Source organism: Amblyomma americanum, chromosome 6 (genome assembly GCF_052857255.1).
Source record: "Amblyomma americanum isolate KBUSLIRL-KWMA chromosome 6, ASM5285725v1, whole genome shotgun sequence".
NCBI lineage: Eukaryota > Metazoa > Arthropoda > Arachnida > Ixodida > Ixodidae > Amblyomma > Amblyomma americanum.
Genome location: NC_135502.1, coordinates 89,282,381 through 89,299,205, shown reverse-complemented (window position 1 = coordinate 89,299,205; position 16,825 = coordinate 89,282,381). Strand labels below are relative to the sequence as shown.

The window sequence follows — 16,825 nt, the reverse complement described above, 5'->3', positions numbered from 1 at the left end:
GCTCAGGGCTTTTTTTTTCTGTTAAGAAAGCATTTATTTTATATTAGGGTGAAAATACAAGGCAATGTCTTTTGGTCGCACGGAAACAACGTACGCTTAGTGAAACAGCAAAGATGTTTTGCCGTCAAACGCGTTTATGAATTACGCCAGCAAAGAATGTAATGGTTTTCGCGCTTACGACACTACCCATTGCAGCAAGAGCTAAGATTTGGAGACTATAACGCTATTGTCACGAGAATAAAAGAAGCTTGCAAAAGCAGGTTTGTGTTAAACTTTAGTGCTTGTCTAAGATAATATACTAACTAAACGCCCACGACGTGCAGCGCTGGCTTATACCTTTGTGTCCTGTTGGGAACCCTGTCCAGCCCCATTGTAACTTTTCCTCCTCAAAAAGTAGGCTAGGGACTCTTTAATGCGTTGTGCATTAAAAAACTTCGTAGTTGATAGGCTCGACGATGGAAGCATTTATAATCACGTCACACTAAAATGGGACACTTTTTTTTTAATAGCAGGTTTAGAGTTCTCCTATAGAAGCGTCACTGAAAGGAAAAAAATAGGGAGCAGTCGTGCTGCCTTGTTTCCAGAAAGCGAAGGCTACTGCTATGCGGTATACTATATATTATATAATTTATATTTTGCTGCCATCATTGCAGGGACGATACCAACTTAGTTGTCATCTCCACCCCAATGCAAAGTAGGCGGGTCATACTGCAGAAAAGATGCGTGTACTCATCGTCGTAAAAACAAGAGTTCGCTTTACAGCGGTTTACAGCGGCACAGTAAGTTCCTAAAAAACGCCACAGCTTAACGATCATTTAACCTGCGTCAGCAACAAGCTCCTGAACCTTTCCATTCCCACGCTTTCTGCGTTGAGCTATACTATATTCAGGTTAAGCGTTCGCTCTATACAGTTCCCATGTATTGCTATACAAGCCACGTGGGTGAAAAGGTCACCTGTATAGGCTGTGAGGACTACGTACCTTTAAATCCTCTCTGACGCTCTGAGAAAACTGTCACAACCTTACAGGCCACCCACAGAAAGAAATTTCAGCTGGGCGGCAAAAATACTTCCTAGCTGCTAAGCGAGTTGCGGCTGCCCTGTGAACAGCGGCTGCCCTGTGAACTACATGAACAGCTACTAAGTCCAGCACTCTTCTACAAATTGACCACGACGTTAACCCTTTTCACCAATTTGCATAACCATGTCTTGCCACTCGCACTATTTCGGTTGTGCGTGGTTTCGTTTAATTCAAACACCACCACTTCGATTTGTAGCGACTGAGCCAAGTCGGAACTAAGAAACCCCGGAGCATGGCGGGAAGAATAGGGTGCCGCTTAGTTATACTGCCTAGAGAAATATAGGGTTCTAGGGCACATCAGGCCCACCCGGAACAGGGATATGTGAAACGCAGGCGCACCTAAGAACCGTGGAAGAGATCTATCGGATAACATTTTCGCTGGGCAATTTTTCCTAATACGTCAAGGATTCAAATCGTAAAGCTCGATATATTGCATTATGCAGCCTTATTTGGTAACTCAAATTTGTCTACCACGCCTCCCGAATTTCTCGATTTTCGCTTTTAAGGCGTAAAGCCCTTTTAAATAATATCTTCAGGCCGCGGCTAATAGAGCGACAAAATGTCGACATAAACAATAAAAAGATGTCTTATTGGTTCTGTGCTCGGCCATGGCCGAAATTGTCTTTTTTTGTTTCTTTTTTATTGAATTTCTTAACATCCTAAAGTAGTTAGGATAACCGAGACATAAGCAAGACACTCCGTTATTTTCTTTACAGAGAAATGCTCGCCGTCTGAAATCATTAAGTCTGTTTCGATGTTCTATCCCAATACTAGTTCACAACAAGCATCTGTTGCCACCGCTGAGGCCAATCCTTTACATTCTTAGCATAGCTTTCTCACGAAAAGATTCTAAATATCAAGTCACAAAATGCCTGGATGTTTCACAAGTAGTGAACACCAAAATTTTCTTGGGCAAATTTTTTTCTTATTTAAAAACCCCGCATTTCAGAACACTGCAGTGCCTAGCCCCAGCCAAACAGAGCAAATAACGCCGTAACCTAACGTTACATGCAGACAGCGAAAACCGACAGTGGCATGTAATAACCATTATTAATGTCGCCACTGACCACGCTTTCCCCGCTACCTCTGTGTTCCAGATCACGCTTCTCACGCACCGAATAATGCGGAGTAGAGAATTTCTTCTCTTCAAAGTCCACAAGGATGGAATTTTAAGGCGCAGGCTCCTTTGCCAAGCCATGTAACCCTGGCAAGCCGAGCACCAGGCCGGCCCATAGCTTGTACCCATTTTGAGGAAACCGGTGGGTAGCCGGCCGGCAGTGGGAGTCGAACCCACCACCTCCCGAAGCCGAGGCGGGAGAAAATCGCTGTAATGCCAAGGTTCCCGAAAATGAGCATTTCTGCCGGCTGTCGCGCGGTAGTCAAACATCAGGAGTGAGAACAGAGGAAGTGATTTCATATATATAATTTGGGGAAAACAACGTGCCCTTGAAATGCTCGAGCAAGCTCTTAGTAACTCAAATCAAGAGTCATGAGTCGATGATGCATATAACGTAGACGTGGCTCCTTTCGTTTAAAAATTTTGTGCATCCACCTTGCGTGTTTATGTATACCGAGTGGACGTGTCCAACGACACGAACGCTAAAGTTGAGTTCGAACTTGTCGCGCTTGTTGCTTTTCATCCAATGTACTCCATCATGACAGCGCGCTATAGCGAGTAGCAAAAAACAACTCTATTCTAGTGCATCCTCCTTTGTACATTGTAATCAGTATTTCTACTTAATTGCAGGTACCCAAGACATGGACAGCCCAGCAGCCAATCAGCCTGGGTTCTACGTTGATCGAGGAACCAACGAAGGGTTCTGCAGCTGATCTTTCTTGGACATGGTATACATCGGTCACAGTTCCAAGCTTCTCAGACACGCTGATCATGATAAGCGCGGCCCGCTCCGTTAAAGGTGAAAACTGCATATGGAGATGAAGCCCCGAAGTATGAAAGTAACGTGACAAACCCATAACAGGAATACACACGTCGCTGCATGCATACTGTATCACTGATGCGAATTACGCGCGCGGGTAGAAAGCTAAGCCTAAATTTTGCTGTGCAACAACAAATTCATGTGCATGTTCGTCAAGGAAGCAGTTAGCCATAGCGCATATTTATCTGGGTCGCTACACATAGTAAGATTAACTATGATTGTAAGAGGCCAGCTGAAATCGAACTTTAGTTTTTGCTTCGCGTAAAGGTAACCAAGAGGCGGCTGGGAATACAACAATGAATGAATACAATGAATACAGCGCGAATGAACAATGCCACAGATGGCTTCGCCGACGCACTGTACTTACAACGTTTATTTTGGGCGCAACAGGACTTATACGACCCTAATGAGAGCATAGCAAAAAGGAGCGGGCTTTGTTCGGATAGCTAAGAACTCCTGTAAGTATACAGAACGTGCCAATGCAAAGTGTAACTTTATACACCGGAAGCGCTAACAGGACGCGGAAAATTTTTATCAGGCCGGATGTCCAAACACAAAACGTTGGCCATTACTCATTCAGCGGGGACTCACACACAGGACGGACAAACACTTTGCCGATTAGATTCAGATATGAGGAAAAACAAGCATTTCCCTTGCCATTTAATGGCTCCCGTCTCCCTGAAAGACACTATGCAGAACAAAGAGCTGCCAATGTGCCTTCGACGGCGAAGCGTACACTAGGAAAAAGGAGGAGGAGGAGGAATGGAGGCGAGTGCATGAGTATCTTCGCTTCTCAGCTAAACCATTAGGCTCGTGTCCTTCGTTTATTTATTTTTCTTTATTCCTCGCAGCGAGTGTGGCGGGCTTTCCTGTAATCCTCCTCTCTCGCTCTTCCTGAAAGCGCGCAGAATGCTCACTGACGAGTGAGGAACTTTGAGTGAGCGAAAGGGAGAGAGAGATACAAAGAAAGCAAACAAAAAAAAAGCAGCTATAGGCCGGAATCCGGCGGAGCTGGCTCGCAGAGGAAACACCTCTGGCGCTTGTGATTGGCCATTCGCTTTGAAACGACGTCGTCGACGTCACTGCGAGAGCTGGCAGATGTAAACAGCGCGCGCCGCGGGACAGGAACCGGGCAACGCGCACGCCCTCGCACAATTTACGCGTTTATAACCGGCGAGTCCTGGCACAGGGCTTTTGAGTTGCTTTCAGCGTGTCTTTCCTTCTTCTCTCGCTCCTTTCCTTCCCTTCTTTTTTTTTTTCTTTTCGTACTCTTTCGAGCGGTGAAAACAGAGCTAGCCAAAGACTCGGAGTCTCGAACGTCTCCTTAGAAAAACCTCAGCTTTGAGTGACATTCGCCGTCTATAGGCTGTTCGAAATAAAATACGTTCAAACGAGCGGAAAGAAAACACGAAAAAAAATTGAGGCAGAAGGAAGTGTCCGACCTAACGCGACTAGTGGCTATGTAGAAGCCAGTCTCGTTGGTGTCCCAATGCGAAAAAGTATACTTTTCTGAGGCGTGCGCGTGTCTCCTTGGGGATATTTCGGATACGAACCACACAGGCCGACGTGAAGTAGGTAAGGAGAGCGACGTTTATTTTTGTCCACGATGCATATATGGCTTGCAGAAAATGTGGCCAACGTACGGGATGGTTTTCGCCACTAGAGCGCGGTATGATCGGTACAGGAAACGTTCAACCTAGTCCCTTTTCTTTCCCGCATTATTTGATTCTCGCGTGGTTAATTTGCGAGTTAACGTTGCGATTCAAGCACGTATATTTGCACGAGGAGAGCAGAAGTTCTGCTCTGACGCCTACTAAATCGACTGCAGTGCATTTCCATTCCTGCTCTCAAGCAAAGTAACTCGTTATAGTTACTAACCTGACAGGAAATAACTAAGCAGCTAAAAATTAATGGAGATTATCCATATATCTGAAAGTACATTTGGGTAAAACGATCAGAAGGATACAAATACTAGTCGCTAATAATGCTGAACCCACAATAACTAGAAAAAAACGCGCTCCATTTCTAAAACTTTTACGAAAAAGAGTATCGAGTCATCTTTACAAGCAGTTTTTGATATGCAATGCTTGTAGTGATCGTTCAAGATATACTGTAATGAACGTAGTAGCCCAGAGAAGCACACACAAATACATTGCGTTTTGTGGTTGAGGTTAGTAATTCAGGCAATACTGTTAATTTCATTTTTCTACACACAACCTCTCGCATGCTAACCAACCTAGGACCGATGCGTAACAACAGTTAGGAAAGTTCCTTCAGTACAAGGCAACCTTTTAACGATCATTAGCTTTCCTAAGGCATTCATTCTTGCTATTTGGGTGCGTACAGTTAAATGCATTAGGGCTATTCAGACGAGCCTCTTTCATTCTTCGAAACTGTAAAGCTAAAGAATGCCACTGAAGGAATCATGGGTACGTCAGTCCACATGCTAGTACGCGTACCGCAAGTGCTCAATCGCCAAGTCGGGCTAATGACATTTCGCAGTTCTAGATGCAAGAAACCAGCAGAAATTAAACGAAAGGGTTCAGATTACGTCTTGCTATTCATATAATATTTATGTGTCTTATTTATTTGTACATACTGCCAATTCCATATCGGATTACAGCAGGACGGGCAGATGTTTAAAACGAACACAAAACATAATAAAAAATAAAGCAAACTAGCTCGGTACAAGAAGCAGCCACACATAGTTTTCTGATAGTGAGATTGTTTCAGTGTACTGTATACTAGTCCGAGCTGTAAATAATGAACTTTTCCATTAGAGATAGTGGAAGTGGACACTGTTTACAGTAACGAAAAATGAATGCAAAACGCAGCAGAGTGGGGAATAGGATGTAATACGGCACAACTACATGTAGTAAGCGTGAGCGAAGACAATGAGCATTGATCTCTATTTTCCAGAAGCTGTGCACACTCCCCTAACCAAATAAGACAACCACATTCGAGTTGCAATTACAGCGTCAGTAACGATTCTTCGATCAACGTTAAAAAGTTGTTTAATGATGTGCGGCTTCCGATAAATCGATCAAGTATGGCTAGTGGAAAGAATGAGGACTTGAAGCAGCCGGGCCGGAATGTGTACTCGTTTGCGTGCGAGTGCTTATGGCGTGGAGCTCAAATTTCTGAAATGTAGCTTTCCCTAGATGCATTGATGTTTAACTGATTATGAAGAAGTTCGTGCATCAATCTCGGGCGAGCTAGTTTACCTCTGTTCTGCAAGATGAGCATGCGAGCTTATTAAATAGGCCAGTTAACGAGTCAGCTTGCTTATATTAATTGTGAATGAATCTGCCTTTATTTCCACTTCTTCTTATTTGGCGTTGTTTAGCGAAGGGAAACCAGACATAATTAGAGTGCACCCAGGACTGGTCTTATACGTGCACGACAGGCTAATACTAACTTTGTCTCGATCTTACGAGTTTCGGGCGCCATCGCGGTGGATGTGGTGTAACTTAAATGCAAGCCCCACTGGCCCCGTGAGGCGTCATTAAGCAGTGCACTTGCATTACTTAGCTTGTGTCCGGTGGTATAATGCAGCAGATTTTTTTCTAGTCATTATTTAAGTGGCAAATTTTTGACGTTCAGATTCGTTTGCCAATCACTACACCACTAGTTTGCGGTTTAAGGAGTTCTTCAAAGCCACATGACCTCGAGCTCAATTGACCTGATTAGATGAGCCACCTAAGAGTATGACGAAAACCCTGACGTTCGGGTGGATGGTAAAGGTTGAACATCAATGAAAATGAGAAATGAAACAGGGGTTAGAACGAAACTTTACCGTAATGGACAGGTTACAGATAGTAAGCAGGAAATCTTATGATGAATTGCTAAGCATTGCAATCCGTTACTTCTATCTCTAATCCGGATCACAACGGGGTCATTACCTAATGCATACCCGAGCTTTCTCATTTGTTTCTGGTGGGAAGGGGAGCCCAAGACATTCAGAAAAGCCTACAGTAGGATTAAATGGATTTATTTCTAAGTATACAAAATAAGGTATATGTCATGTACAGTTGGAACAACTTTGCGATTGTGGAAATTTTTTTGGAACTGAAAGACGATATGCCTTTTCGTTCATGGCATCCCATTATTTGTGTTCGAATAATATGTTCAACTGTTTGCAAGCACTCTTAGGTAAAAAAAATTATCGCGACTTAAAGACGTTTACAATGGAGAAAGAGAGCGGATATCAGTCAGATGGGCTAAAGATTGAAATGATTTTTCCCTTTTCATTTGTGCGTCGGTACGACTTTTACAGTTTTTCACTCCTCCTATAACACGCGCGATGATGATTCGACAAAAATTATGCGTAGATATTCTGCAATCCGCTCTGCGTACTATGAAAAGAGCAGTATGCACAGAAACAATATATTTAGGAACGAGCTTTTAAGTATAATTTGCTAAACTGGCCGTACCCTATAATAACCACACGAACCTAAATTAAACATACAACTTCACCTTTCATTTCTGCATATGTTTATTTGCGGACACAGAGATGCCGTTAGGTAACCTAAGGTGTGAATCCTGCTATGCGCGAGCCGCTCTCGTGCACGAAATGCTCAGTAAGTAAACAAATGTGCTACGCGAGCTCTTGCAAGTCTCTCAGTTACCATATTCACGTCGCGCAATGAGCAAAAATCCTCTAATATTAATTTTCTTATCGAATAGAAAATCGTGCTTTTCTGTACTTCTGTACTCGTACAGTCATGCGTGAAATGAAGAACGACTTCAAAATCTAAGCTTAAATTTGTTTACCTTTACGATCGTCTGGAGAGCACTCATCACATCTCTGCGATTCATATCTTCGGCATTGAAACCTTCCACATTTAGGAGAGAAATGTATAAAATTTTATTTAAACTAAGGGATGCTGGAGATGATAGCCACATATCATAGTTCAGCTCTTTTTTTTTTTTTGGTGTTTCACTATACTATAATTCTCTTCTTTTGGTGTATTTCAGTGTACTATCGACAACAAATTAAAAGAGAACAAGAGATGTGAAATGCCAACAAAACAGCGCAAACATATTAGCTTCCGGAGAGGAAATACAAGCCAGTATTAACACTTCCAAACGACAGTCTTGGCGTCTTCTAAGTGACATAAATTGCTCTGGTAGAGTAGCTACCCCGGTCAAATCTTCTCATTTTGCTGCTGGTGCTTCAATTTTCTTGTCCTCTTTTCATTTTTTGTTGATATTTGTTGTTTTTCTTTTCAATGAGCTCTGTAACACATCACTGAAATATCCATGCTTAATCATACTGGTTTTGAATTTAAACTGTTAGTTCGTTGGCATAGTAGAAAAGTAGACTGTATTGTTTCATACTTTTGAAGTCTAACATATTAGCCAGACATTAGCCTTGTCCGTACATTTGAACACTGTGAAACGGCGGCGCTTAATTCAGCGCATGCATAAACAAGGCGTGAAAACTGAGACCAAGCGCAATTCATAATTTGCGCTCAGGCAGGTGTTTTGCTTTTTCCGATTGCTATATGGCAAGATAAGTAGTTGCGCACATGGTTATTTGCGCACACATATGAATGAAGAAACATCTATAAAAAGAAAACATCAAAAAGTAATCTCAGGAGTAATCTATGCATCGCCTTCTGTGATAATATTCCCAGACGTACGCCTTGCGTTGATGACATTTTTTTTTTTAGTCTGTTACGTACACAGAAGCTGACGGCCTGATCACGAACTACTCTGAGTAGTTGCATTGCACTGTGTAACGTAAAATGCAGGTCTGCAAGACGTCACGCGCATTTAACTGGGCGCAGGCTATAAGAACACCACGATCGATTTTGCCCGACACACAAGAACAAGTTGTTTCCATTTGTTTCAAATAGTCCTGCCATAACAGTACTGTTCAAACGATACCGACCGAGATAGAAAAGGCAAAAGCAAAGCGCACCTCAAGTCCTGTATTTTTCTTTTATATATATATGTCTTAGTATCTCGCGTCAGCTATGCTGTATGTAACATCACAGTTGTTCCAACTTACAGGTAGCTATCTTTGGCAGGACGAAAAGGCTTTGTTTATAAAAAAGAAGTTATGCCGGACAAATACTACCTTCGGGCACCTGCTTGCGTAGTAAACGACGAACATCATGCACACGTATGAGCGTCTATGGGGTCACCTTAATATATATCATAAACAGGGTATTGCTGCTCAAATTCGCATTGTTACATGAAATTACACTGACCGAAAACCGTAGACGACTGGCTCGAGATGTGATGGGCATAGTACTCACGTGCGATGTAGCTGTTCAGCCCTGAAACCAAAGAAGAAAGAAATTAGGGCGCCACTTCACTACATACAAAGAACAGGCACACGTTACAGTAATATCACACAGAACAAGAGACCAATTTGTTTGCATTTCTTGTATACATTTAACTCAGCATAGCATGCATGACTATGTGAATATAGACGAACAATGTGCTTGTGTTCTAACATGCTCCGTCAAAAATCCCGCTTTCAAGAAAGCAAGTGTTGACGACTCATAAGAGGGAATGTCGCCCGAAATGATCTAGAAAACGTGGAAGTAAGCGACACAAAAGTGTAGAATTTAAAAACAAAAACGTTCGGAATGCGCTCTTCTGAAATTGTATTCGCACTTCAGTGCGCATATATATAACGGTTTCGGACTAGATCGTCTTCTCCAATGCATAACAGTGAAGAAACAATTAGGAAAAGTAGTACAACGTAGTGTTTAACTTGGCTGGTTGATATTTAATTCTCAGTAGCCGCGAAACAATGCAGTGTTCGCATTTTAAAACTCTTCCCAACGTCGAATTGTTCTCCATTTAAAACAAGCCGTGTCTTTTGGCAACACTTCAGCATTCTTGACGACGGCCTCATGATTATGCTCTGCACTGCATAAATTCATGCGATCATGCGTGACTTTGAATGCTATTATATATTCGCTATGAAACTCTGCTCTTTTTGTATCGCCGACTTTCGTGCGTCGATCGATCGGCTTGCAGCAACTTATCGCTTATCGCAGTGACAGATTGTCACAACTGTGGTAAAGGACACAAAGAGAATATGTGCTTTTCTTCCAGTATACACTTTCGTACAGCTTGCTACATATGGCCTTCATTCGCGATTTAAAAAAAAAAATCAAAAAAGGTGGAAAACAAAGTGCGGAGGCGCATACACTGTGATTGCTTGTGATTGCACGCGATTGCTTTTTCTTCTACTTTCTACTCAATTACCTTCAGTCATAAAGCAATTACAACATTATCTCCCAATGATAAACACTACGAGTTTACAAATCAAAAAAAAAGATATAAGCATTCCCGTATATGCTTTCTTTGGTTTCAGTCACTATTGGCTTACTTCATATGTAGGTCATATGACCCCCCTCACTTCCCTACCACTGTGAACGACGCTAGTGTCATAAACAACTTAACTAAAGCCGCCGCGGTGGCTGAGTGGTTACGGCGCTCGGCTACTGGCCCGAAAGACGCGGGTTCGATCCCGGCCGCGCCGGTCGAATTTCGATGGAGGCGAAATTCTAGAGGCCCGTGTGGTGTGCAATGCTGAGTCAGTGCACGTTAAAGAACCGCAGGTGGTGGAAATTTCAGGGGCCCTTCGCTACGGCGTCTCTCATAGCCTGATTCGCTTTGGGACGTCAAACCGCCATGAACCAAACCAACTACTTAATTAAGCGCAAAAAACGAAGAGCGCAACAACTTCACTAACTAGATCTCTAATCTAGTTCAAAGGGGCGGTTGGAGGCGAAATCGTTTATATTTGCTCACTGGTGTGCAATAAGCTTTTTTGTAGTATTACAGATTACGTTTAATTCTCAAAGCCATTTGCTAATAGTATTACAGATTACGTTTAATTCTCAAAGCGATTTGCTAATAGAAGCAGGTAAACATATATACAATACACCTCAGTTGGCAACACTCTATTAGGTACTAATGAAAACTTGGTATGGCGCTACAGAGCTTCCAGGCGAACTCGACATACAAGTACCATTACCATTTAAGCGCAAGATAGAAGGTGCTTGATTGTTTATGAAGAGAAAGATGAGAAAGAAAGAGGCCGGGGCGCAGACGGGAGGAGGCATATAACGCACATATTCCAGAAAAAGATGCGGTTTTACACTGAAAATTTTATCACAGCGGCATTGCAAAACTCTTCAGGTGTCTCTTGTGCGAGATTTATGGCGTTACTAATATATCGCTCAGATCTGTCAATTTCAACCTGAGGCGAAACGCAGACATGTTCAAAGGAGTTCGAATTTCATTGGATCATTCATCATGCATGCAGTAAGTGATATTTTTTTTTCTCATCGTTTCTACGGTACGGTGCCTTTCGCCTGGATTGGCAGCATTTTCTGTTATAAGAATTTGCTCATTTGTGGATGATATTTTTTGTACTCTTCACAAAGGCTATATTGCCCCATTCTATCCACGTCCCTTTCCGCACCTTCTCTCCCATGAATACTCAGAACTCATAACTATAAAACCAGTTCAAGAAATAATACGTGCCACCTCCGCGGCAAAGAAATGGCATAAAATTCGCGATGAAAACACGAAAACTCGACAATGCAAAGCAAGTATTCATTCGTACAGCTCGAGTACGCGCGCCAATGAAAAACGTGCCGAACGGCTGCGAAAACGAAATGCAACAGTGTTTATTCACGCAGCCTTTCACGGAAGAACGCTATAGGCCTGATGCACAGCGCGCACATCTGAGGGCAGGCCGCCGCCCAAGTGCCCAACTCGCCCAGACTGTTGAGCAGACAATAAACACACCACTACCAGACGCTGCTCGGTAACTTTGAAGTTCTACCCTATCAGCCTCGCCTAAGTACTTCTCCAAAATAACCCTCCTGTAGGGCGGTGCGGCGCCGCACCGTCACAGATGCCTCCATGGCAGTGCATATCGCTCGGCCAGGCAAGCTACGCAGCGCAGACCGCTCCGAGGATGGGCCATAGAGACGGGCTCTCATAAACAGCGCTATATAGATTATGTGGCTAAGTGCTTCTGCATGGAGAAGCCCCCTCAATGGGGCGGTGGGCGAGTGCATGATTAAGAGGAGCTTGGAAGTTCGGATACGGATGCGCCAAGCTATGCTGAAACACGATTAAAAAGAGGCTTGAACTTATGCATGTTCAACGTTCTTGGACAAAAATTTCGAATATTGGAATATTTTAAGGTACCGTTAGTATGTAAATATTGAAGGTAATGGTCCATTCTTCCGATGAGCAGCAAGTTTTTCCGTCACTCGCATCGACCAGTTAAGACTGCAATGAAAAACAAATGGAGAATACTTTTGACAGCAGCAAAAACGTTAATAGCAAAAGAATGCAAGCCTGCCGACGGGAGATCTGCGAATATTTTTTTTTTGTTATAGTGAAATCTTACAATACGTGAAAAAAATTGCGTTCATAAACTGGTTCCCATTCAGAAATGATGTTGTACTGTATTGCAGGGAAACATGGCAACAAGGATCTTGATAAAACAAGGATCTTGATAAAAAAAAAGTAACGTAGTACGAAAGGAAATGGAAAGCTTTTAATAAATCACTGCATATATGCCAAAACTTTTCAACGTATCTTTTCATAAAGTTTTATCAATATCTTGGAGAAACCTTCCTAAACAATGGCTTATCCGTCTGGGCATTCAGGCATCTATCGAAAAGTTTTCGTCTCTTTAGTGATGACACGCAAGAACTCTGCCGACGTCAGGTCTTAATTTTGGTCACAATTATTTTGAACGTCATATGCTTTCCGTGTATTCTACAGGCTTTTGCTTGGGCCGCCAGAAAAAAAAAAGAGGAAAGAAATGCAACTCAAATTTATGAAGGAAAGGCCGAACAAGAGAGCACTAACAACTGAAGCGGAATCGCCAGACACCTCTCCTCTTTCTTATTCTTATTGTGTAAATAGTTTGTGCATATTACTTCTCCCCCTATGCTCTCTTCCTGTCCCCTCAGCTCTTTCATTTCATTTCTCCATTCTGCCTGCTATCCTTTATTTCTGCTGCCCCAGCTCAGGAGCTTCAGTATTGATGGCAGATGTCGGGGCTAGCAAAAAATGTTTTCCTTCCTTTTTATTATTACTTTAATAAAAACCACTTACTACTCTCCTTGGTGAGCATGCGTGCATCTATTCAGCGCGTGTCAGAAACCTAAAAACCAAACAATTCATGACGAGGCTGTATTCTGAAGAGAAAAGTCAAAACAAAAATAAAAAAAAATACGGGACAGCGGCGAGAAACACAGACACGTGACTGCCGCGTGAAATAGTAGCCACATCATGAAAGGCGCATCTGAAAAGTCCTAAGAAATTCCTAAGGGACTGCGTTCTTTGTAGAATAAAAATAAGGAAACTGATGCCGTACTTAGGCACGAGTCATTCCGCGGCTGGTGATTCTAGCATAGCACTCAAGTCGGGCAGAATGGAAAGTTGGGCTAATTGGAAGCTCTAGTAGAGCACACGCATGTCCTCACTGTCCTTGATGCTTTTTCTATCATAGTGTACTCTTTGCAATGCAGCGGAAGGCGCGAGCCAAATCTAGATCCCAGTGAAGTTCAATTGCATTGCAAAGAACTCAAGGGTAGAAAAACAGCGAGGATGATTGTTGTTTATTTCGATAATCATTTTATTTGGCGCAAGGGCACCTTTTGAGCAAAGAGTGCAAAGGCACCAGGTATTTTGTTTGCTCAAGGAGGGGTCAGAGGCTCATTTCCCACGCATTTCATCTCAGATAAGCCGAGCACCAGATCAGCGCCAAGCTTGTGCCGATTTTAACACCAGTGCGGTACACCCGGTGGCGGTGGGAATCGAACCCTTTACCTCCCGCATGCGAGGCGGATGCTGAAACGACTCGGTCATCGCAGCTGTGTCGCGAGGACGAGTGTGTGCCTGACTTGAGTTCTGCGAAAATATTCTGCCGCGGGAAGCAAAAACTTGACACGAAGATTTTAGAGGCGTCCACCATAATAGCGGCAAGTAATTAATGACTGGCGCATAGCTCGGCATAGCAGATCCGTCTTTCAAGATGATGTCACTATTTCACGCGGTGTATAATCACTTATCGGCATTTCTCGCTGCTCTTCCGTGCATCTCTTTTATTTTACTTTTATTTTGGCATTTGTCTCAAGAATGCAGCCTCATCATGTCATGTCCTGCTTTGTTTTTTAGGATTCTGACAAGTGCTGAATAGACGCGTGCATGCTCGCCCACAAGACGTGTCTACGGATTCTGCTTCGGTTGTTAGTGCGCTCTTGTTAGCCTTGTCCTCTACTAGTGCATCTTTTTCTGTTTTTTTTCCCTTTTTTTATGCGCGGTGTTTCCCAGTGTGTTACAAATAGGCCCTACTTCTATGTTGCTGAGCTTTTGCTTAGTGCTCGTGGACTACGGTAAAATAACCAGCATGACAAAACTTTCTGCTTTCATATGAGGAAACATTACTGCATTAGTGTGCACTTCAAAAGCTCCCATCCTGCAGGTCGTGAGGGTTGTAATACAAATTAATATTTTTTCCACATGACGTAATGCCTCTGGCCTGTATTCGAGCAGTACGTTTTTTGACGACAGATGCTCACTGCAATCTGGAACCGTAATTGTACAGAACGTAGTACTTACGTTCGAGAAAGCAATCAGACAGAAATACGAGGAGCATATCGTTTGAGGAACCCGAGTTCTTTATAGTATTATTCGCCTGACAGACGACTTACCGAATAAAATCTTGTTAGAACTGGTCAGAAATACGACTAGCACACACGTTAAGAACCACGAGTTCTCCACGGTTACAGATGATTTTGTTTGATTCAGTCACTCGTTCTGCATTTATTCATTAGCTGACTGAAACCAACAGTATCCCTGAAGATAAATAAACGATTTCATTGTCTGAGCATAACCAGAAAAATGGGCTCATGAAGTAAGGATGTCGTGTCGTGAGGAAGCCTTATTTATGACGCTGCAGTAGGTTAAAACATACGTCGTGAAAAATACGGAAAAAACGCCACATTTTTTACAGAGCCTTACTACTGAAACGAGAAACTGCACATACCGCTACAAGCGCAAACACCTCCGCCCGATCGTATCAACAAACTAAAGTACGAAAATTCGAACTGCTGACAAGCCACATCCTGCAGTGCACGCTCATACAAACCGCCATTTTAACGCCATACCGCCGGGCGTTTCGAAGCAGCGGCCAGGGCAGCGGAAATAGTCGTAGCCACGTCATCGCGTATACTGCGATGCCCATCTACCTTCTACCCTTGGAGACCGCAAATAACCGAACATGCACGCGCGACGACTTTGAAGAGGCGGGAAAACAAGCCATCGAATCCAATGTTGTAAACTTTATTGCCTCAAGGGCAACTCGCGAGGCGAGCAGGCAGTGGACGAGGGCGCAGCACCTCTCTCGCACGATGTTTCTTATTGGGTTTTGTGTGTCCCCGGGTCACACTGTGCTCGTCTATATATATATACTTGGGTAGCCTGATAGAGCCGCAACAACCCATAAAACGGCCCTTTATGGCCTCCCGATCGTGCACGTGTACGGTAAAGGAAGAAATAAAGAAGACTGAAGGCGCGAACCACGTACAGCTGCAGTGTAGAATACCCCCTCCCCCTCCTCCCCCCCCCCCCCCCCCCCCAACCAGGAAAAGAATGGGAAATCGAGTGAAGGTGCAAGCAGCACGCGCCTAAAGTATTTTAATGTCGTTCTATTGGAAAAAACGGTGACGCATTTAATGGCCATTGAAAGTGAGCCATTCTTTTCGAATATACACCGCGCGTGAAACGGTGCCCGCAACCCGCCTTGCTTGTTGTGTGCGTAAAGGCGAAAGCAATGGCTGCGTTTTATGGCTGCCGCAAGGAAACATATGCGCCTCTGGTTCGTAAAGTCCGAGCTCGCAAACAAATGCCTCACTTTATAATCTATAACGGGCCGTATATGACGCAGGTATCGAAAATTGAAAACAGAGTAGGTTTTCTTTTTATTTTTGCTATCTAATATATTCAATAAAATGTTGGAAAGGGGCACGTGCTTTTTTGGGAAAGAAAGGGAATCGACTGAAATGGATTATAATATGCCCAGCTGTTCGTCGCTGCTAAACGTTTAGGCACAGTAAAGAGCGCACTTTTTAGTTCACCTTGACCCTTAAAAGTCCACAAATCACATACTTTTATAATAGGACATGCAACTATTTGCGATGCATTTCGGAACAATGCTCAAAATGAGTCATCATTTTCGGGTTAAGTTGCAGCGCTTGCAGCAGGTGAAGAGAGTTGTTTTTACCATACTTGGCGTTCATTCTAATATCGTCTTTATTCACGTGCGTACATGACATGCGTTCTTATGGCATACAAACACTTATTCTCAAACGGAAACTGCCCTCTATTGGCGAGTTGCGCGAAATCGCCGTTAAGGTACGGCCGCGCCATGAAGCACTCAATGCTAAACTGGCGCGCACGGCGCCGCGTCGTATGCGCATGTTTCGTGAGTGGTTCGCAAGCACCGTCACATATTCTTGCCAATTTTAAGCAGTAGATATATACTTCAGAGGCGGCGATACTTAAATGGCTCCACGGTAGTGAAATACAAAAGTTTCTAAGTGTCGTTTCATTATGGTTATGTCGCCAGAGAGACAAGGAAGCTTCGGCAACAGGAAGTTTCTACGCTGTGGAGGAATGCTTAAAGGACTTTTTTTTTTTTTTCATCGACACGACACGTCATTTCGTAGATTGTCTCAACGTGTACTTTGTTGTCCAAGGGCTAATTCCCGTCAGATAACCAGATTCTTTATTGAGGTAACACTAAGT

General features: G+C 43.3%; 1 protein-coding gene across 2 annotated transcripts in view; it reads right to left on the bottom strand.

Moving 5' to 3' along the window:
• Positions 1-16,825, bottom strand: part of LOC144093833 (homeotic protein ultrabithorax-like) — a 115,943-nt gene that overhangs the window by 67,482 nt on the left and 31,636 nt on the right. The window contains exon 2 of one of the 2 annotated variants that reach the window (XM_077627550.1): positions 9,235-9,303. In XM_077627550.1, coding sequence (XP_077483676.1) covers positions 9,235-9,303 — 69 coding nt within the window. The remainder of the gene's footprint in view (positions 1-9,234; positions 9,304-16,825) is intronic. The other variant, XM_077627551.1, reaches the window with a different exon arrangement.